This window comes from Dermacentor andersoni, chromosome 3 (genome assembly GCF_023375885.2).
Source record: "Dermacentor andersoni chromosome 3, qqDerAnde1_hic_scaffold, whole genome shotgun sequence".
Lineage (NCBI taxonomy): Eukaryota > Metazoa > Arthropoda > Arachnida > Ixodida > Ixodidae > Dermacentor > Dermacentor andersoni.
Window position 1 is genome coordinate 87,704,345 of NC_092816.1, and position 22,115 is coordinate 87,726,459.

The 22,115-nt window shown below is 44.2% G+C and overlaps 1 protein-coding gene across 1 annotated transcript; it reads right to left on the minus strand.

The window, feature by feature from the left end:
• Positions 1-3,874: 3,874 nt before the first annotated feature.
• LOC129383184 (uncharacterized) lies at positions 3,875-22,102 on the minus strand. Its single transcript, XM_055067505.2, has 6 exons — positions 21,054-22,102; positions 16,555-16,730; positions 12,789-12,901; positions 5,025-5,101; positions 4,828-4,899; positions 3,875-4,680 (listed from the first exon to the last, which is right to left on the minus strand). Exons 2-6 carry the CDS (start codon positions 16,693-16,695, stop codon positions 3,956-3,958), a joined length of 1,128 nt encoding a protein of 375 aa, XP_054923480.2. The 5' UTR covers positions 16,696-16,730; positions 21,054-22,102; the 3' UTR covers positions 3,875-3,955.
• Between the last annotated feature and the right edge of the window lie 13 nt (positions 22,103-22,115).

A 22,115-nucleotide genomic window follows, 5' to 3' on the forward strand; every position in this document is an offset into this window, starting at 1 on the left:
ATGGTGTGGACATAATTTTTATTTTGAAAAAGAAGCAAGAAAATACATAAATTGTATGTTGATGGCTCAGCTTTCAAGACCATTCTTCCGAAATATTAGGCGGCATCACAAGGCTATTAGCTCATTTAGCAAATCCCAGTTATTCATTACTGCTTATACGGAGATTGTTTGTTTATATACATCAAGGTTGGACGCTATATACAAGCTAACTATTCGCCATTTTTATTGCTTTTCAGTGCATGAGATGATCAACCAAACCACGAAGAAATAAGCTGTGGTTATGCACATATGAAGTTCTGTAGAGTAAACTTGCGATACCTTCACGATAATATCTATGCACTAATCTGAACGAATTAATTATAGCAATCGATGGGATAACTATTTCGGGTGGCGTCCCACGGACAAGGGAGGCAGCTCGAATATCAGTAAAAGAATTCAAAACTCGCGCCTTAACGTAATATGGGCGACTATGCCGCACTACTTCATGTGTTCATTGAATGAGCCTGGAAAATCAGAGATCGTCGTGCCGCTTTGCACGTTCCCTCCCAATTCAATCATTGACCGGTTTACTGCATTCTTCGTTTAGTGCGGCACGTTTGATGTGTTCTGAGAAACATACGGGTTTCCTTCAGAAAACATACGGCTGCATGCGTCAAGTTCTAAGCCACTGACGTCACGTCAAATACTTAAACTAGACGGAGATGTTCAAGTAACAGTGCATTACCGTAGAGTCATGTATGTCTTTTGTTAGTGCCTGACCAAAAAAAGCACGATCGACGTGGCACCTAGAAGTACTCAGTGATGGATGAATTGGTATTATATACGGGAGAAGAAGAGCGCGATAAATGGGACACAGGGCAAGGGTTCAGTGTCCGAATCTTGTTCCGCTGGACACGCGGTAAGGAAACTGACGACCACGGCGGCGCAAGAATGGACTCCGGATAAGCCAGGAAACAAAAACCGGTAGAGGACCTTCGCCTATGATTAGCGCAGAATATACGCGACCTTTCTGCTACAATTGGTTCACAGTGTAACCTTGTTCACAATTTACTTACACTCATGTGAAGGCCGCCGCATTTCTATGGGGGCGAAATTACCGTGTACTTAAGTTAGGCGCACGTTGAAGAACCCCAGGTGGTATAAATTTCTGAAGTCCTCCACTACGGCGTGCCTCATAATCAGAAAGTGGTTTTAGCACGTTAAACCCCATAATTTAATTTTTCACACTCATATGAGGAAAAAAGACAGTGAGGGCGAGAAAGCACAGGCGAAATACTTAATTTACGCGATCCAATATATTATTAAGAAAAGAAATGGGATGAAATTAGCTTTCCGAATTCCCTTAATGTTCTCTATCATTGCGCAGCAAGGGCCTCGACTTTGAGAGCCTTGGTGTCCTGAGGCAGCAGGAAAGGGTTTAGCTTATTGGCCTGTTGCTTCCAATTGAACTTGCGTACTACTTGATGCCTTTGGTTCAATAAAGGACGTTCTACGTCCACTGCCATTGTTGTGAGAGTCGCAGGTCAGCACTTGCAAGGCTAGTCTTTACACATCAACGGGTGCATGAAAAGTACACGAAAGCTCGCCCACGTGGTAGGGTAATTCGTAAAGCGCAACACGCTCAATATGGAATATGAGGGCATGGCTTTCGCTTTCTCGTATAGGGCCAGTTCTCTTTTCGGGCACTTTCACGTTCCCGTTATTTACTGTAGCTCTAAATTTTACGTTTGCACCTTAATTACGATTGTAGCCCGAACTCCGCCATCTTGGATACTTCCAAAAAGCTCTGTAGAGAGGCACATCTGCGGATTTTGTATATGGCGGGTTTTGCATGTGCAAAGATAATTTAATTTGAGCTATGCTTCCTCTGGCTCCATAGTCTTCGTTTCAAATTCATTTCGTGGAAATGATATCTATCTCCTACGGTAACCACAGTGGCGTAATTTCTTGCATCGCGCATCGTCATCAGTCATCTACGTCCGTGCACCTCACGTAGGTCGGGTCACGAGCATAACACGCTATCGTTATGGCCCGGGCTGGTCGCCGCAGCCTCGTCTCCGCTCTGTTCGTTTCCCTTGCCAAATAAATGTAGGGGATGGCGGCACGTCTCGTCGGTCGTCGTCCTCGTCGCCTTCCTACACATATTCTTCTCGCTGTCTGATTACAAGGGTGATTTGTACATTCATCGGTAAGTATGACATGCGAAAAGGGTTTTAGGAAAATTAAGAATAATATATTATCAAAAAAGAGTACATCGAACTATAAGAAACTACACGAGGCGCGCATTTGTGGCTAAGGAATGAAATTGGAAATTGCAATTCCTCTGAAGGTCGCGCGTCCGCACCTCGTCTTTATTTATAATTACGAGATCATCATCATCATCATCATCAGCAGCAGCAGCAGCAGCAGCAGCAGCAGCAGCGGCGGCGGCAGCGGCGGCGGCGGCGGCGGCGGCGGCGGCGGCGGCGGCGGTGGCGGCGGCGGCGGCGGCAAGCGGCAAGCGGCAAGCGGCAAGCGGCAAGCAGCAGCAAGCAGCAAGCAGCAGCAGCAGCAAGCAGCAGCAGCAGCAGCGGCAGCAGCAGCAGCGGCAGCAGCAGCAGCAGCAGCAGCGGCAGCAGCAGCAGCGGCAGCAGCAGCAGCAGCAGCGGCAGCAGCAGCAGCGGCAGCAGCAGCAGCAGCGGCAGCGGCAGCGGCAGCAGCAGCGGCGGCGGCGGCGGCGGCGGCAAGCGGCAAGCGGCAAGCAGCAAGCAGCAGCAGCAGCAAGCAGCAGCAGCAAGCAGCAGCAGCAGCAGCAAGCAGCAGCAGCAACAAGCAGCAGCAGCAGCAAGCAGCAGCAGCAGCAAGCAGCAGCAGCAGCAGCAGCAGCAGCAGCAGCAGCAAGCAGCAGCAGCAGCAAGCAGCAGCAGCAGCAAGCAGCAGCAGCAGCAAGCAGCAGCCGCCGCCGCCGCCGCCGCCTATAAATGTCTCCCGTTCACTGCGAAGTGCGATCCCCCATGACCCCTGTCTTGCGCTAGCTGATTCCAACTTGCTTTCGCATACTTTAATTTCAACACCCCACCAAATTTTCTGCTGGCCTCGACATCGATTCGCAGCCATCGGCACCCATTATGTAGCTCTAATGGCCCACTAGTTATCTGTCCCACGCATTGGGTGGCCTAGAATATCGAATATCTCCGTTATCTCTCTGATCCACACCGCTCTCTTCCTGTCTGTTAACGTTATACCTAAAATGTTTCTTTCCATTGCTATTTGGATGGTCCTTAACTTGTTCTCGAGCTTTATTGTAACCTCCAAGTTTCTGCCCCATACATTAGCACCGGCAGAATGCGATGTTTGTACACTGTCCATTTCAACGTGAGAAACGTGTACAATCATTGCGGAATAATTCTGTTGCAGGATTTCGAGCCAATATCTGTCAGCAGCAATATGCATGGCAACTACTGCAGCGATCTTATAGGATTACCTTACCTAACAAAATTGAAATCACGGATGGAAGATAGCAGATGCGCGGAATCTGCAAATAATTGAAAGGTAAAACACTTACTATGTAAAATGAGATATGACCTATAAGTGTATTATGCAAAGCGTGGTTTCGGATGTATATAGCCGCTTGATACCTCAGCAATCGTGGCTATGTATGTCACCATACAAGAAGAATAATCAAAGACAAAGCCTTGATATAGGTATGGGTGACTGTCTGAAGGAGCGAACCCTTCTTAACGTATATTTGAAATTAGCACTCGTGCTGTTTTACTTAGTTATCATTCGTATCATTCAGCGTTCTATTGCGTTTCATGAAGTGACAGCAACCAGATTCCAATTCTACAATTCGGGGATGTGGAAGATGTGCAGGCTATCCAAGAAGGATTCTAGCTCTCGCTGAAAAAATACAGTTATTATTTTCCTCAAAAATATTTTAGCATAATTTCGTGCTATTACCAAAACGTTTATTGACTCATTTGACATTTTCTTGGACCAACCCATCCACCAAGCTCAGCTTATCACGAGGCACCTTCTTGTCCGGGACCAGCCCATCCACTAAGCTCAGCTTATCACGAGGCACATTCTGCTCTGGGACGAGTCCATCCACTAAGCTCAGTTTATCATGAGGCACCTTCTGCTCTGGCACCAGCCCGTCCACCAAGCTCAGCTTATCGCGAGGTCCCTTCTTGTCTGGCACCAGCCCATCCACCAAGCTCAGCTTATCACGAGGCCCCTTCTTGTCTGGCACCAGCCCATCCACCAAGCTCAGCTTATCATAAGGCACCTTCTTGTCTGGCACCAGCCCATCCACCAAGCTCAGCTTATCACGAGGCACCTTTTTGTCTGGCACCAGGCCATCCACCAAGCTCAGCTTATCACGAGGCACATTTCTCTCAGGCACCAGGCCATCCACCAAGCTCAGCTTATCCCTAGGCACCTTCTGCTCTGGGACCAGTCCATCCACCAAGCTCAGCTTATCACGAGGCACCTTCTTATCTGGGATTATCTCCGCATCTATTGTCAGTTTTCCACGAGAATCTTCCTTGAACGTCTTCTGCAGCATACAGCGAGAACGATTCCATGTGAACTTCTTGGTCTGTCCAGCCTTTGCAAGAGAACTTTGAATCCTTGCCATTATGTTCGCAGGTATCTCTGACGTTGGTTTCTTCAGAGCAATGATAAACCACGATCCAGTCCCTGTTGGAAGTAATGAGAGTAAAAAATAATTTAATTGGACACGAACCATTTGAATGAATATAGCATATACGCTTATCAATTGTCTACCGCCGGTACTAAGAATGATTGTCTCAATCTCAGTAGTTTTCTCGTTGGTGTCTTACTTACTGCCTTCCCAGCAGTTGTGAATGAGGGCCCAGGTTGCATAGTCCGTGTCCAAAACTTGGTAAAATTTTTCATCTTGTAAAAGGCCGAAGAAAGAAAGCCAGATGTGGCATTTTATTTGTGAAGGAAACTTACAGCAGCGAAATGCTAATAATGCCAACAGTGAATAAATTGTGACTGCAGCTTCTGACGCTACTCACCGTGGTCATACATATACCGCTTCTCACCGTCCTTTCGCAGCTTGTAGAAAGAAGGACTTGGTAGAGGGCCTCTCGGTCTGCATATTGAAACAAAAATTAAACTTATAGCGAATTTCTCATCAGAAGTTCTGAAATTGTGATATTATAAAATTAGTCACGAAATGCATTCGGTGACTGTAAGCTCATAAATTAGCATCTTTCACATATGAGCACATCGTGCCAACTTTTACATGCGTGATTACACATGCGCATAGAACTTTCAATCTTGAGATTACTTTAATGCTTTTGCTTGTCAAGAAAGCAAATGCTGGAAAAACTGGCATTGACACCTATTATAATGATAGTACAACAAATAGTAGCACTAGAAGCGGCAAATATTCACAGCCAGTATCAACTTGGGCACAGAAAATTCATTTATGATCCATGTTTTTCTTCGGGCTAAACTCTATCGCAAAAAGTGTTCGCAGGTTATCTTCATATATTTTTTTAAATATTTGTTTTAGGCGTGACCTAACGCTGACCACAAGAACAAGTCACAAGAACGTCTGAATCCACAAGCACGAAAATCAGACAAATCCATGCACTTCCCATCATTTACATGGTAGTACTATGACTGCAGCGCCAGAGTTCCCTCTAGTATGCTGTAGGAAACTCTATGTTGCCTAGTGCGTGCGTCTTTGGGCACGTGACGGCGCAGCCAATGGGGAGGAGGTGGCGCCACGTCATGAGTGTATGAAATGAACGTATAAAATTAAAATGTATTGTATGCCGCCGAGTCATTCTTCGAGTTATGCACTCCTCCCGGGCAAGCGAGCGCGTTTTGATTTGGCCTTACCGAAACGCAGCTAGAACGGAGATGAGAGCTTGCGTTTACAAGGAACGCGGGTAAAAAATACCTTTCACCAAAGCGACTATAATGCTTTCGCTTTCCCACACGTATTCAGTCTTAGGTGTCTCTTCCGAATGTTTTTATTTGTTGCATTATTGCAGAAATTGTGTAATTCTGTAATGTTTTGACATTGTAGAATGACCTGTTGCACCCGGCTTCCCTTATTTTCACCCTATTCGTTGCAATGGACTCCCTGACCGAAGGTGTAGATACATTTCCGCCTCTGAATAATATCTTTAATAAAATATTAAGTAAACAGTTAATTATTCCATTGGTTTTTGCTTAAGTAACTAGTCGACAAGTTATTTATTAAGTATTTGTTCTTGTTATAGAAAGGGAAAGAGCAACCCCATAAAAGCTGCTGCCCTGAGCAGCATGACGGGTTGAATGCCTCTTGGTTGAAAAGCTACACCAATAAAAATAACGTTCGCAACAAATAGTTTTGAGTGATTGCTTAAATAATGTGCCTGGGCACGACGTCACAACAGTCAATATATAGGTCACCTGAGGGACATGTACAACCTGACAAAGTTTCAACTGGAGTGGCTCCACCTCTTGATAAGTTGCCTGTTGGCGTCACTCTTTTAACGCGATCACGTTAAAACTTCACGCGACTTCACCGTATCCCATAAAATCGGTTGTCGGCGTCTTTCGTCAGACTTGTGTTCAGGTAAAAATCAACTTCGGATCGGGCCAACGCGAGAACGAGGCTCCCATGTCTTCCCGCTTTCCCGGTGTGAGCGCGCAAGAAGGGAGGAGGGGGGGGGATGCTGGTGAGTGCGCATCTGTCCCTTTAGCTCGTCCATGGCTGCGCACGGCACAGCTTAGCTTGGCCCTACGCACCGCTTCTTGGAAGTAATCTGCAGCGATTGCAAAGCAAGGCGAGCCGAGATGGCTCGGGGCTTCGTCTGCGCGGTGTTGTCGCCCGCTTAGCCTTGGAGATCGCGTAATCTCAAGTTTCGGCAACGCAATGAAGCCAGAGGTCGCCCGAAGCGTTGGCTCGCCGCTGCTGCGGCTCTTCAAACCACCATCATTGTGACGGCAAGCGTATGCCTTCATCTAGTGAGATGAAACTCATGTGTGCCTGTTCGCGCATGACACCATACGTCTTTATTTAATTACTAAGTGAATGTTTACCGCACTTTATACAGCTGATAAAACTACTTCTTATAGTTGTCTAATAATTTCATATCGCTCTCAATGCTTCGCCATTAGGGTGGAATCGCGACTTTTTTTTGTCTGTTTAGTTAGTTTCCTTGCAATATCTATATATATCTATATAAATATGGTTTTTCTTCAAAGTTCAGCACGCAGGACCCGACGTAACATACGCAGGAAAGAGACGCAGGAAAGTAACGTTACTGTACTCTGACGAAAGCTGGTCCACCAGCCGAAAACATTAAGTAAAGAATATATCTATATTCTGCGTATATCTTTATGAATATTTATATATATCTATACATATATAGATATATATATATAGTTGGCATGAGGGGTGGGTTAGAACACAAGTTATATAAAAAAATGTGATTAAATACCAGGTTTGAAGTGAGGTGCTTGAGGTTAGATTGTTTCAATTGAGTTCAAGCGGAGCGGGTATGGGGAGAGCGAAAAGCTTTTACATGGCTGATGCATTGAGAAATTGGCTGAGTTGGATTCATGGGAGGGCAACGGCTGTCTGATGCTGTAAAAGAAACGCGAAATAGAGAAAACTTTGCAATTTTGCAGCGTATTGTAAGACTAAAAAGAACTGTTTCACTTAGGTTGGTTACATTGGTACATGAGCAATAAAAAATTGAATGCACTTTCTGGGGGAAGAAAGTGGCGCATTTTATTGGGCGTCTTGTCCGCAAACAATCAGATGTCGCACGTGACTGATCTGCGGATGTCATTTTGTTAATAATATAATTTCATCCTAAATTTAAGTGAAATTAAAGAGCACGTTTACTGTACCTCGCTTTCTGAGAATGAAATATTTTGATGGTCTAAGTTAGCGTGCAGTGCTTAGCGATATGCCACCGCTTCTTCTCCCATTTGTTCAGCACGTACTCTTTTTGAAGCATTGAAGCAATTTTTTTATCAAGTGGGAGCTTTAGCTCGGCTCCAGCTCTGATGTCGCCTATTCAAACACATGTAAAAGGCAGAAGTGCTTTTCTAGGATAACACCTGGATAGATTTTAGTGAATCTTGTTGTATTTGAGAGAAAAAGTTACCCTCTAGAACCTGTTGGAAGCGGGATCTTGACTTAGAGGGGTAACTATTTAAAAAAAAATCGAAATATTGTTGTTTTAAAAAAGAAGTAGACGCATGACGTTTAAAAATCCGCAACTACCCCAAGAACAGATATCGTAGTTTTGTAAACTACTTCTGTTGGCACAACTAAAGCTGAAAATTTGAAACATCAAGTTATATTTTACGTGAATGCGATAGAGGATGTTGCAAGGGTTTTGAAAAACCTCCTACTCACGCATTAGGGGTGTACTTCGGAGCCAATTGGAAAGTATCAAGTTGGTGCGCTTTCGATGATTAGATGCAATTCACAGCAATATATCACTATTCTTAATTGTTCAGTTACAGAGCCGTAAACATGGAGCTTTGTTTTTTGAAAAATTTGTCATCTTCAACAACTTCTATTAGAAAATTGACAACGTATATCAAAAACCTGCTTGCTACCCTCATTAAATTTAGGCTTTTTATTATAAACGCAACAAATCTCATCAACGTTGAAGGAGTGGTCACCGAGACAAGCTGTTTCTCCTCGCTTACGTATTTGGATAAAAAACCCTGAGCTAAATTGATGGGGCAATTTATGTGAAATGCTCCAGAAGTTACAGCTGAGTGGACTGTATACATGTTTCACTGATATGAGTAGAAAAGTGCCCAAACTGCAAATTGCTCTGTGACCCACGGAATTAAAAACTAAATTATGGGGTTTAACGTGCCAAAACCACTTTCTGATTATGAGGCACGCCGTAGTGGAGGACTCCGGAAATTTAGACCACCTGGGGATCTTTAACGTGCACCTAAATCTAAGTACACGGGTGTTTTCGCATTTCGCCCCCATCGAAATGCGGCCGCCGTGGCCGGGATTCGATCCCGCGACCTCGTGCTCAGCAGCCCAACACCATAGCCACTGAGCAACCACGGCGGGTGTGACCCACGGAATGTGCCTCGACCGCACCTATATAGATTGCCGTCTTCACCGAATAAAAGACCTCAGATGCGATATCATTCCGGCTCTGCAAGTGTGCTAACATTTTTGTGGTGTCTATAGGGCAAAGAACACGCGGTTCAAGCATCATGACTGGAGAGTTATGTAAATTGGAATCATTGGTAATTACTGTGTAGCCAGCTTCTCCATAAAGAATATATTGTTAAATGATCAAAGAATGATCAAGACAACAATATTTGTCGGCTTAAGGTTCATAATATGGCTTCCGTAGCTGGCTAATCTAGTTGAGACTGTACCGGCCATTAAACAAAAACCATCAACTGAAACCACCCGCTTATACCTGTTTTAAATGTTCCATCTATATAAGGCATAGGCATGAGTGATACACTCTCGAATTTTCTTAACTGCAGTGCACCTCATCAAAGCTGTGGCTTTCCGCTCTGGTTAAAAAACATCTTGAAGGGTATGTAAAGTTGGGAGAAACGTCCAAGACCTTTTTTTGGCGCGCTAGCATTGTTCAGCAGATTAACTAAAGCAAACTACACTTTTATTTACACCACACTTAATTGCCACCCGAAACTCGTCAACGGAACAATGTGTACATCTGGGCACAAAAAAAAAGATTCGCATTATATTGTGGTCAAGTAAGCCTGAGCGAAGCGTTAAAATGTGTCCTAAATAATAAAGGGGCTGGGGTAAGCAAAATGGGCTGCGCAAATGCATTTACGCCGGCTGCCAGGATTTCAGTCTACGTACTCTCCAGCGCCTTCGTTATTTAGGGTACAGTTTACCGAAAGGATGGATCAGTGGGGTAGTTGGTAATATATTATCAGAAAAACTTAGAGCGCTATGAGCACACAGGACACAGGGACCACGTGGTGCGTGTTCCTAGCTTTATTACCTCCTGTCTGTTTATAACGCTCTGTGAAAACGCCAGTGTCCCATGCATTGGGAGCACGTTAAAGATCACCTGGTGGTCAAAATTAATCCGGAGTCTAACGCTACATCGTGCCTCATAATCAAATGATGGCTTTGGCACGTAAAACCCAAGGATTTAATAATTTTAGGCCCGTCAAAGTGACGTTATACATTAATACGCTGAACAATAATGAACATTTTTCAGAACAGCTGGAGACTGGCCGTTATAAAATGAATAGAAGATAGCTGCCCGTCAATCGCTATGACAATGGCTACTCGCACATGCCGGGCGAAATCGATCTATTTTCGTGTAATAAATATTTTCGACTGACAGTATAACGTTGTCGAGCCCCTTCCGGACGTACACGACATCGCTCAGCAATTTTTTTTTTAGCTGAGGATTCGTTTTAGCAGCAGTTTTAGACCATTCCATTGCACGCCGCCGTGATTTTGTGCCAGTCACGAAAACCAAAGCAAGGAGAAGCGGAGCAATCGCCGACGCCGCGACGGCTGCTCTCATCCGGTTTTGTACTTTCACTGCGTTATTCCTGCCTCACCTAAATCTTCTACAGTTCTGCGTTCTTCTCTCCTCGGGTCAGGCAGCCAATAAAATTAAAGAAATCTGTCAAGGCAGAACTATTCACTCTGAAATAAAAAAAAATGACCTCCCTTAAACGACGGGAGTGTTTCATTAGCATTTTCAAACAACACTGCGGGTCGCCGCCCCATCCTTGCGTCGGCGATTACGCAAATTTGACGTGAGCCGATTGCAATAGGTCTATGTTATATGGCCCTGGTTCAGTTAGCGAGGCACTGTTGGCTATGACTTGGCCACAGCAACGTCAAGGTAACGTTCCGAAATTTATATTTCTGCTTGAGCAGGTAATTTGGGTGGTGCGCCACCCCTGTTCTGCCCACGTCCAAGGCCGTGCCACGCGTAGCCTCCGCCAATTCGTAAACAATTTCGGGCAGCTGTTTTAGACAGATGTCGCAATAGTATCTGCAAACTTTTCAAAGACGTAGTCTTTAGTATGCCACTGGTGGCACTTTTTGGAATACGTACGGCTGCACACGTACAGCAAGCACTAAGAAATTACCTCAATTTGACTATACTACTTAACTGTACATCTGCGCCGTATACATTGCCCTACATTGCCCGACTGGAAGCCAGATCAGTAAAGGTATCTAGCTGAGATTTGGGCTAACACATGGTGCAAATGGTGCCTACAGCGCTGCAGCACAATTTTCAGTGATGCAGAGCCCTTCCTAGATTGGAACCAGTGTAATCCTTTCCGAGGCAAACGTCCAACTGCTCGTACAGAGCAATCGCAGGAGCCGCGTGATTGCGAGTACGTCGGATCTCGGTCGCACTGGTCAGAGCGCCACCGTGCGTCCTGCGTTGGAGCAGGGCACTCTGAAATGATCCAGGCGAGTGTGTTCCGGGCACTCGATTTTGACCAGTCGCATGTAAACAGCACAGCCAAAGAGCCCAGGAGCGTTCGATGCGACAAGTCAAATCTGTCGGAATGTGTCCTAGACATGGCGTAAGAGACAATAAGGGGAAGTGGGAGGGCACAAATTTTCTTAGTAGCAACCGCACTAAGCGAACAGGCAGTGGCGTGGCTCTTCAGAAGAATTACCAATAACTAACGAAGAAGGGAGAACGCGGTACGTTATATGCGTTGGCGGGCCTTGAAGCGGTGGAGCGGGGAGAGAAGGTGACGTCAGCGGCTAAGATGAAAGCCGCAACCAGGTGTTCGAGCGACGGCTCAACGCTTGAGGCAATCTACAATAATTGCAGGTCTGGATGTGCGACGCTGTCAAAGACTTGTCGCCCTTATCACGCTGTTATAAAAAAGACTGTCGAGTAAAAAAAAAAGGAAAAAGAGAACAAAGCAGGAAACTGCTCAGTATGAATACAAATATGCCCACCATTAAAATTCCATTCTCGGGTTTTACGTGCCAAAACCATGATCTGATTACGAAGCACGCCGTAATGTGGGGCTCCGGAATAATTTCGACCACCTGGAGTTTTTTTACCGTGCAACCCAATGCACTGTACAAAGGAGTTTTCGCATTTCGCCCCCATTGAAATGCGTCCACCACGGCGGGGATTCGATCCCGTCAACTCGTCGTTACCAGCGCTACGCCAAAGCCGCTAAGCAACCATGGCTTGTAAATACGCGCAACGTCTGCCCGACAATAAGCAGCAGTGCGTTTGCTATGCCAGCGTTTGTTGTACATCCGGCACTAGGGGTCTATTTCCTGAAACATCGCGCAGACGTTAACGATTCTGTCGAAATCTGTCTTGCTCGATGGCACGGATTTTTTCGCTATCGCAGAAGCTCTCTGCTGGGCGGAAGCCCGTCTATCAGGGGGTTAAGGAGTTCAGCTTCCCGCATGTACACGCTTGCCAGCTTGCTTGGAATTTACATGACATCATCGGCGTCATTTTCACAAAACCGTACTGCAATTTAAGAATAGTTCCTGTCATTGCCAGTAGCATTCTCTACACTATTTGGTTACTTTTCCTCTCATTTATGCAGCACTGATGATCCACAACGCATACTGAACACTGCCAGAGAAAGAAAAAAAAAACAAAAATGTTTCTTTTTTTTTTCGTTCTAGTGTACCTTCGCTTTGTACAATACCAGCCAGTACGCTCGCGGAGAATAAGAATTTTCACACAGCTCAAATGGCAAACAGCCACGAATACAATAACGAAAACAAGAAATCTCACAAATGTGCTGCTGTAAACTACAATACAATAAAAGAGTGCATATACCCAGGGCCCTTCTGGAGCGTCATGGTTTCATTCGATGGAAAGAAACGCATTACGTAGCATATGTCCTCCTTGTTAGGGTAGTGCAGCAATTCCAGCCACCGTACTCCTTCGAGCTGAAAAGTATACGAACAAATTATTTTACACCAAAAGCCATGCCTTCCGTGCGACACCGTGTGTTTTCAGTGCATGTCAATGCTACCGATATTTAACCAGTACGTGGCGTGCCGCGGGAACTACTTCACCAGGCGCATTTCACCAGCTGCATCATTGGAGTCGTTATGACGTACCCTTGCGCTTGAGGGCTCTGATACGCAGGCCAAATGGGACGCTGCCTTAAAGATCGCCGCCTGGAGCACGCCAACAACACAAAAAAAAGTATAGCGCAATCTTTGCTCGGCATTGCAAGTCGCGTGAATGCATTCTCCACTTTTAGTCGAGTCACCTTTATCGAAAAGCATGCTGAACAGCGCACTCGTGAAATTATGGGGGCATTTGCCGTTATCCAACGTGCTCCTTCACGCATCAGTTTGCCGTCAATCCGGTTATTAGACAAGGAGACCTCGTATCTGCAAATTTAACGCATCTCCGCCCATCGGCAACCCCAAGTCGCTGTTCACCTGTTTATCGCGCCGTTTGTGTTTTCACTTATGCTTCTCCGCGTATATATTTCACGCTCGCGCAAAAAACGCATCTGTTGGAATTCAGCGCCTCTGTCGTGTGCTCCTTCTTTGTGTCACGTCTTTACGCCGTTTGCTGAAGTAGATGTTTAAAGAATGGCGCCTGTGACGTGTTTCCAGCTCACGGAGTGCTTCCGGCGTATCATGCGAGCAAAAGCATAGCCTTTGAGGCGGGGTTCTTTTATCTGAAGAAAGTCGTCGCTAGGGCGTGGATTCGGAAACAACCTATTTGGCTACTATACAACGCCTGCTTAATCGCACGTGTTCAGTGCATTGTTCGGACGAAAGGCTCATAGCAATCTCATCGGCAGGGTAAATTTGACGAATAAGCCCGCGAAATATTGAGACTACCGTTTCATTTCTACGCTACAGCTTCTTTATTTAGAATATTGTCTGTATTCCTAAGCTTATGTTTTTTTTCTATTAGAGTCAACTACAGGAGCAATAATGAACGGAGCTCAGGCTCTACTAGCTATGGTGAATGAGAATGAAGGATTGTTAATAAAAAGAAATGATCGGAATGACCATTTAAACATGATCGAATGTACTTTAGCAATGCAAATAGAAAAGGCGGCTGATTTACTCAACATTGGAGATTCACAACTCAATTGCCAGCGCACCTATGTATCTTGGGCAGTTCCAATTTACGTTGGTTGTCATAAGCCACATAGATTAAACATAACCCGCATATATAACTAGCCCGTTTGAAATCTAGCTTGCATGTAACGCTCTCGAGAACTTATTAAATTTTCTTTTATAACTGCCGTTATTTCTTCACAGACATTTGACTTTGCGAGTGCGTTGGCCATAATGTTCGTATCATTACCGCTAGACTTGATATCGGTGGCGTTGAGTTCTTTCCCAGTGCAGCGGTATAAATTCTGCATTGCTTGTAAAGTACTTTTATACCATCCCGGATCGCTTGCATATTATACCATCCCGGATCGCTTGCATATTAATTATTTCAGACACTTTACACTTAGGCTACACATCACCTATAACCAGTGCCTAAACTTAAATAAATATAAACACGTAACTCGTTTAGCTCATCCAGGGCAACGGGAAAACGTACTTAGAACCCCCGCATAACGAAGACAACACCAAAACAAACGAAGGTTCACTAATATGTTGTAGTGCTCCTGATTACAACGGGAAAGTTAAATTTCGCTGCACAATACATTTATGGCACCTCCATATCCACCAAGTGCACACTTGGTGGAAATGGGGGCATCTTAACTGCAATGTGTAGCGAAATTAAAGTTCATACGAGACATTGGGAAACATGGCCTATAACGGCCCAATGGCACTTTCGAATAGTTGATGATGAATTTTTTAGGAAGGACTGTATTTTCTCCACTTGATGTCACTCCACATACTGGTTTGCTACAGTAGTCCTCCTATCGTAGGGTTGGTCTCGGTGGCATTTTTATTTATGTAAGAGCAGCCGTGCGGCTTTGTCGCTATTCGTGAAACTCTCCTTTAACGCTCCGGCGCGCTTGAACACGTAATTTATTGGAAAGGCCGCAGTTAACCCAACAATCCTGAAGTTTGCGTACACACGGGTCATAACGTGTCCATTATTTCGTATATAAGCTTGATGTAACCTGGAGGTTGCTGGACACACCGTGAAAAATAACGCAGAACGGTCATATCGCGCTTTTGTGCATTTGCTAAAACAATGATGTACGAAGACTGCATTTGATGCAGGCGCATTCAACTTTACACCCAGTTGTATCATAGCAATCCACCCATTCTTAATAATTTTGCGGGCTAAATGTCTCCCCACTCGTAAAACAGGCTGATAACGCTGCATATCACCTGTATACGTAATGTATTGGAAAGACCACAAATACATCACCCACTTTGAACTACGTACACCTTTCTTCTAATGTCCTACTTATTTCGCCAAATATAAACAAAGGGACTGATTTGGTTGGCTGAATAAACCGAATAAACCTACGAAGAACTTCGCAAAAGGCAAACAACATAAATACGAATCTTCTGCAATTAATTGCGCCGCGTGTATCGAATCCAGAAACAGAATAGTTTCGCCCCACATTACCGATAGTATACCCTCCATTGTTACCACATTTAAACTAGATGACTTTCACATATGTTTTACGGCTCTGAGAAACATTGCTGATAACGGCAGTAGGATACTCGCGAACATTTAAATAGCCATCTTTTTTGCAAATGACGCAAGTATCCTATACAGCTGAGATACATGCTTCCTACTTTGACGAAATATAAACAGTGCCCCGAATACTTGTCCGAGGCGACCGGCACAACCAAATGCACGCTTCGTATGCCGCTTGAAACTTGTGAGAATTCAGTAATTATTTTCCAAGCGCATGATTAGCCTGATTGCTGGGTTTTAATCGCGCAAGGGCATATTTGACCAAAGAGCGCCAAGTCTATGACATGATTAGCCTCCTCATTCAAACTTTCGGTGGACGTCCGTCCTAGTGTGGCCCCTTTCTTTTCTTTTAATGTCCAACCTTTGCCGTTTTCGGTGCTTCCAGGGAGGTGGTAAAGCTCAGTTAAGATTTTAAATACCACCTCTAAACAGGCCGAAAACAAGGCTTTTGCCAATTTCATTTAACCCCTAATTAACACACACGCCTAGAAAGCTGGCTGTATATCACTCCTAATATATTTCCCATTTTCTTGATGCACAAACTTCATGATTAATCCAGTTTTTACGGATAATCATAAAAACAGGCAGATATTGTTTTGGAGCACGAGTCGCACTAACGGTTTCACTGTAAAGAAGGATGCGCCACTTCGACTCCTTGCACTTCTTTTACAAACCATGGAGCAACATTATTCGCGCAGCTTACGACTTTCACCTTGAAAGATAATACTCTGCCCGTCAACACATGTCACCTGGTGACATACTAAACACGGTAGGCTAACAAGTCTCTTGCCCAAAGACACTCGTTTAACCGACGACATGGCACCTGTGTGGAAGATTGATGAGCGATCAGGCCTTTGCTGCAAAAGATTCCATGCATGAAATTTTCTACGCTATCACGCTGGTTTCGCTTTAATATACGTGCACGCGTTCAAAGTTAAAACATATTTCCTACCCTTTTCCAGTCAACGTTCATCACTGCCTTTAAAACGGAGCACGTCCGACGTGCAGAGAGCGCAGGCTCGGTCACGTGATGGATGACAATTTGCACTAATGCAATCAGTCTCAAGCACCTCATGTGCCTTTCGTACGACATGTTTTAACTGCAGATCCCTCGTATCGGAGATGGTCCTGCAAAGAGGTATGGAACCACGTTAGAGGTTGCATTAGCAGTGAGTCGTAAAAAAACGCTTCTTTCATTTCAAGGTTGTCGCGAAAGTTATTTCCGTGAATTTTCTGCATTGTTCTTTGGCCCAACTACTAGCCCGGCACTGTATTTTACGTAAAAGAAATCAAGAACAGTTTCGTACTTCGTAAGACACATAATAGGAGAACAAACATCTAGCCATACAAAGTTGAGTGAGCGCTACGATGTCAGTGCTACGATATCAATCTGTTGGAAGAAGGCTTACCAGCTTTCTTTTCCGAAAAGTAAATGCAAAACGATGACTTATATATGCGTCTAGTTCAGCCGAAAGCGCAAAGCGACAGTACGAAGACATTAGCGCATGCGAAGACACGGAATATTGCGAAAATAGTAAATGGGTGGCAGAATCCTTGGGAGATATCTTCCGGCTAAAAGTATGTGCAGTGGAGAGGCCAGATTTGTAAATTGAATGTGCACCAAAACATCGCACGCACAACCGCATCCAATAAACTAAGAATCTTCTAGCAATCATATTATTGTGGGAGAGAAGCACCAACAATAATGAATTATGTGAACAACCTTCCTTAAGAATAGATTGGGTCTGGCACCTGTTTTGTAGCGTTTACGAAAGATATACTTTCTTGGTGTACTATATAATTTTCCTTTGTCTTTGTCAACGTCTCGCAGCGATTTCTTTGAGAATCTGCTACTAGTAAAACGGATGACGTTGTCCTTCAGCGTTATCTACTAACGTCTGTAATTTTTCACCAGTACACGCAGGGATGCAGGCTTGAAAGAAAACATTAGCAAATATTTGGCTCCTCCGAAACCACTTAATCGTCAATCACCGAAAACAAGCTTACATTTCCGACATTGTAGTCATTGACCTAATTAGAAGTTCTCTCCCTGTGCGAGAACAGTTCCTCCCCAGTAGCTCTGGCGAAAAAAAAAGGAGGCAGTGAGCTAGAATCTGATTTGCTGGCGAACAAGCTGTACGCCAAGGAGCTAATTTCAGTCCTAACTACTTGGCAGTCGCATCTTCGAAGTCTTTTTTGTTTTAGGCCACCGGATTGCTCCACAAACTTTCAAATGCTTTCTTCGTCTTAAGACGAGACTAAAATTTGATGGAACTTACTTCTGTACGTGTGAAACACGCCGAAAATATTTTCTTTGGGCAGCCGCTAAAGTGATTTGTGTGATGACGACCACATTCGAAAGAAATAGTGAAACTGAAGTTGTCAATTGCTTGTGTGGGCAGTGATTACTTTCGGCAACCTTAGAAGTTTTCGAAAGCACACAAAAAAAAAGCACGCGACATTTATAAGTATCTCTGCAACGTAAGATTAAATGCAAATTTCATAGGCACAGCTCATACACAGTTAGAAGCGAATGATCTTAAGTTACTAGAAAACAAGTCTATGATGTATCTACTTCGTTTTCAGAAATGTGTCAAATGTATTGTTCTCAAATAATGAGAACATTCGTGTCCAATGCTTAACATTTATCGACTGCCGACACTATGTTAGATGCTCCATACTAAACGACAATGCCTGTATTTGTTGACGAGTGGTGGATTTCCGAAATTCGGCGTTGCAAATACATTAAAAGTTTCGTTTCATTTCCTGTAATTGGAAAATCACGAGCTATTCTTGTTTCGCAACACCTTTTTGGTCGCACGTTTATTTTCTCACCTTAGTGTAGGTTTAATTGTATAACGTTTTATACCGGCTGGTTCTTGGATCGCTCTAAGTGCACTCTGCAGTTAAGGATCATCATCATCAGAACGGAATCTGCTGTGAAGTTTAATCTGCACCAGTGCCCAGCCGCGCTCTCACAGTTTGTTTTCCCTTCGCAAGAACATTACCCTGACCTTGGCACCGCAATAAAATGCCACTCGAATGGCCGATTCAGCTGCAGTTAGAGTCGTCAACAAGTGGCCTTTCCAGTATTCCTCACTATGCGCATTGAAGATCTGCGCCGGGGGTACCTTTGCCGGCCTCTGTGAAGGCGTAGGACCGTGGTGGACAAAGTCAGGATCTATACCGCAACGGGACCCAGGGTTGCTGCCAGCGCAGCCTCGATTAACAAGAAGAAGGACAAGCCTCTTCAGGAGAAAGCGATCTCGCTCCAGAAAAACACGGACTACCCTTACAAAATCTTTTATAGAAAGTCTATAGACAGTCTATAGACGTTTGTCTATGAAGTCTATAGACTGTCTATAGACCTTTCTTTAGGCGAGTCTATAGACAGTCTATAGCCCTATGGCCATACATTTTCATAGACTAGTCTATAAAAAGTCTGGATCTATAGACTGTGTATAGAACGTCTATAGACATTCCATAACCTCAGTCTACAAAAATACAACGCTATACAGCAGTTCTACTTTTCTACGCTGAAATCTATAAAGTTTCTATAAGCAAATGTCTATAGACTATCTTAGACATTTGTCTCTAGACATTCCATAGACTTCAGTCTACAAAAGTAGAACTATATATTCCTATACACTTCTCTCTAGACAATCTGCAGATATTTGTCTACAAACTAGAATTATAATCATTCTATAGACAGCTTATAGAGTGCCTATAGACTCACATTCTTTAGACTAGTTTACAAAAAGTGTAAGGACATAAGTACATAGGCTGTCTGTAGACGATTCCTGCGGATCTGTCTATAGCTAATCCATAGACTGTAGCCTTACACTATTTGTCGATTATTGTTAATACAGGGTGTCCGAGCTAACATAAATTCTGCGAAGCTGTTCAACGAAGAATAATGTAAAAAAAGGTGATGCAGTAAGATCCGAATTTAAGGCTTATGGTGTTCAGCCACCAGAGATCTGAACTGTAGGTCTTTTTATAATAGTATGTCTTGCACCGTGTTCTTTTTAAATCTTTTATTTTCATTGCCCAGATTGGCTAAAATAGCCGGGATCGACACCCTATATACTAGCTATATAAACCATACATTTTGCCAAATACGTTTCGATTATATATAAGCACTTGCTGTTGCGGTTGCTAATGAGCACTCTATTGGAAATTTCTTTAAATATGTACTCCGTCCGGCACTTCACATCAAAAATCATGCATGCGAATGGAAGCATTCGAAAAATCACAAATGCTTGTAGCCGTGAATCTGTATGCAGGACTGCATGAATATTTGTGCACGAGCACATTTAAGAAATATTATTGTTGCATGCAATGCATCCGGTTGAACGTAATCTGCTAGCTAGCTGCTATCTGCAAGTTAGCTTACATTTGTGTTTGCATATGGCGGCAGAACATTTTGTATATGTACCTAAATATACCTAAATATATGCGGAGCTTCACGACGACGACGACGCCGATGCCGACGGCAAAAATTCGCTTGAAGTTTTCGTATAATTGATATCGCAATAAAGCGGTTATTCTTCATATTGGTCACTTTAAGCCCTTCGTGCCCGCCTTCGGTGCCCCACCGTAGCTTGGTCCAGGACGACACTCCGACACTGCCAGTGGGGTAGCGTCGCGGTGAAGAAGCCGACTAGAGAACTGGAGCGCGGAGGACGAAGTTGAGCGTCATCAGCTAGCCGCTGCCAGTGCGATGTTGCAACGTTGAAATTGTTAATTCTCTTGGTTTTATTCTCTAAATTTAGCCACCCGATTCAATTTCACAAACACTCAGGACAAAAATAACAAGAACGTGCGATGCCTTATGGCGTTCGACATTCCGCATTAGTCGTGCTGCTGACGAATATGTAAAAGATTCGCGGCTGCTTCCACCACGCCGCAATATCTAAGGTGGATGTGGCGAGTGCTTAAGAGCCGATGAGTTAGTACGCAAGAGAACAGAGATAAAGCGGACGTAAATAACATTCTAACCATGGGGGAGAAATCGCGCACGTAAGCTAATAAGCGCCGAATGTCGAAGAACATACGAAATTTTAAGAGCTAGAAGTCAATAAAACTGAAATAGCTGAACAACCATCGTCAAGATCACGTCGACATTGGGAGAAACGAGAAGAATATGCGCAATAATACGGTTAATTAGTTTGTAAAGTGAGTCCCTGGCCTAGGGGCTCCACCAATATTTTCTTTTCACTTTTTTACCTTTTCTAAATAAGGCTGTAGTGACTCTCAAGTGCGGCAAGCTTAAACATTACATATATGGCTTTCAAGAGACATTAAAATCAAAATTAGGGTGATAATAGTCCGCTGATGAGACTCCTGCTTAAATGTAGATGAATTTATCTTTTCAGCAACCCTTTAAGACGAGCTTAGAGTCACTGCGCATTTCTGTGAAGAGCAAAGGATCCCAGTTTTAACACTGACCTTGAACAGATGAAAAAAGTCGTCAATGCTGCGCATGCATGTGTAATATTAGAACGAAGGTTGGTTGCGTCCTAATGGAGACCACCATGTAGAGTCCAGCTTAGCTTTTCTTTCTTATGGGGCTGCTTCTGTTATGGAATAATCAAACATTTATGGAATAAGCAAACAACTGGAGCAGCGACTATTGACGACTGGAGATCTGTGCACATAGGATGCAGACCAACTTTTCCTATATATTTCTTCTGCAGAACTTTAGACAACAGATTTGCTGGCAGATTGAACAGATTGAAGTCTCCGTGTGAAAGAAACCATGGAACTGAGTTCCCGATTCTAATGAAGGGGGCTAAGGCAATAATACTACGGTTGCATTCAGGATAGGTTACGACGCGGCCGGCTGGCTCTGCCGTTCACAGAAACAAGCGGCGTGGCCCTTCTACGTCTAACGCTTGATGAGGTTTAACGGCTATTCCGAATACACGACAAACAAGTCTTGTTTGGGAACAATGAGTTCACTAACATATACACTAGAAAGCTCATTGGGACCAATGATATACTCCACGTCACCAAAAACAAAAAAACAAAAAAAGCTACAAATTGGGGCTACAAACAAGGCAACGACAACTGCCATCTACACTTACTGTTCGGCCTGGCTATGCATCACGTTAAGGTCGATTCCGCCACTAGACAGCACGCTTCGACATTCGTCGAAATTAAACTTCACAGCTGCATTTGTGCCCCACTCAACGTCTTCTCAAGTTCTTCACGTGAGAACGAATGATGCAGCTGGCCGTCTCCGACCCGCAGCGTTAGCAAATGATCGAGACTTATTAGAAAGTATCAGGCAGGACCGTCGGGAAATTCGACGAATCTACGCGACGCTCATAGTGCCGGGAAGCGGAAACCGCTTACAAAGAATAAGAAACCCGGAATTCATTCCATGCTGCAACTATTGTAAGCAGCACTATTAAACAGGCGGCTTCGCAATTATTGCTGGTGCTCCTGGTTAGTTCGCTACCTCGACCATGAATTCTAATGGCACCCGCTAGCTGAGGGCCTCGATCC

Excerpts from the sequence above, each read along its gene's own strand:
- LOC129383184 (XM_055067505.2), bottom strand. The coding sequence starts at position 16,695 with ATGTCGTACGAAAGGCACATGAGGTGCTTGAGACTGATTGCATTAGTG. Across the intron at positions 12,902-16,554 it reads TGAACGTTGACTGGAAAAGG|CTCGAAGGAGTACGGTGGCT; the intron begins GTAGGAAATATG and ends TATACTTTTCAG. Across the intron at positions 4,900-5,024 it reads GCGGTATATGTATGACCACG|ATGAAAAATTTTACCAAGTT; the intron begins GTGAGTAGCGTC and ends GCCTTTTACAAG.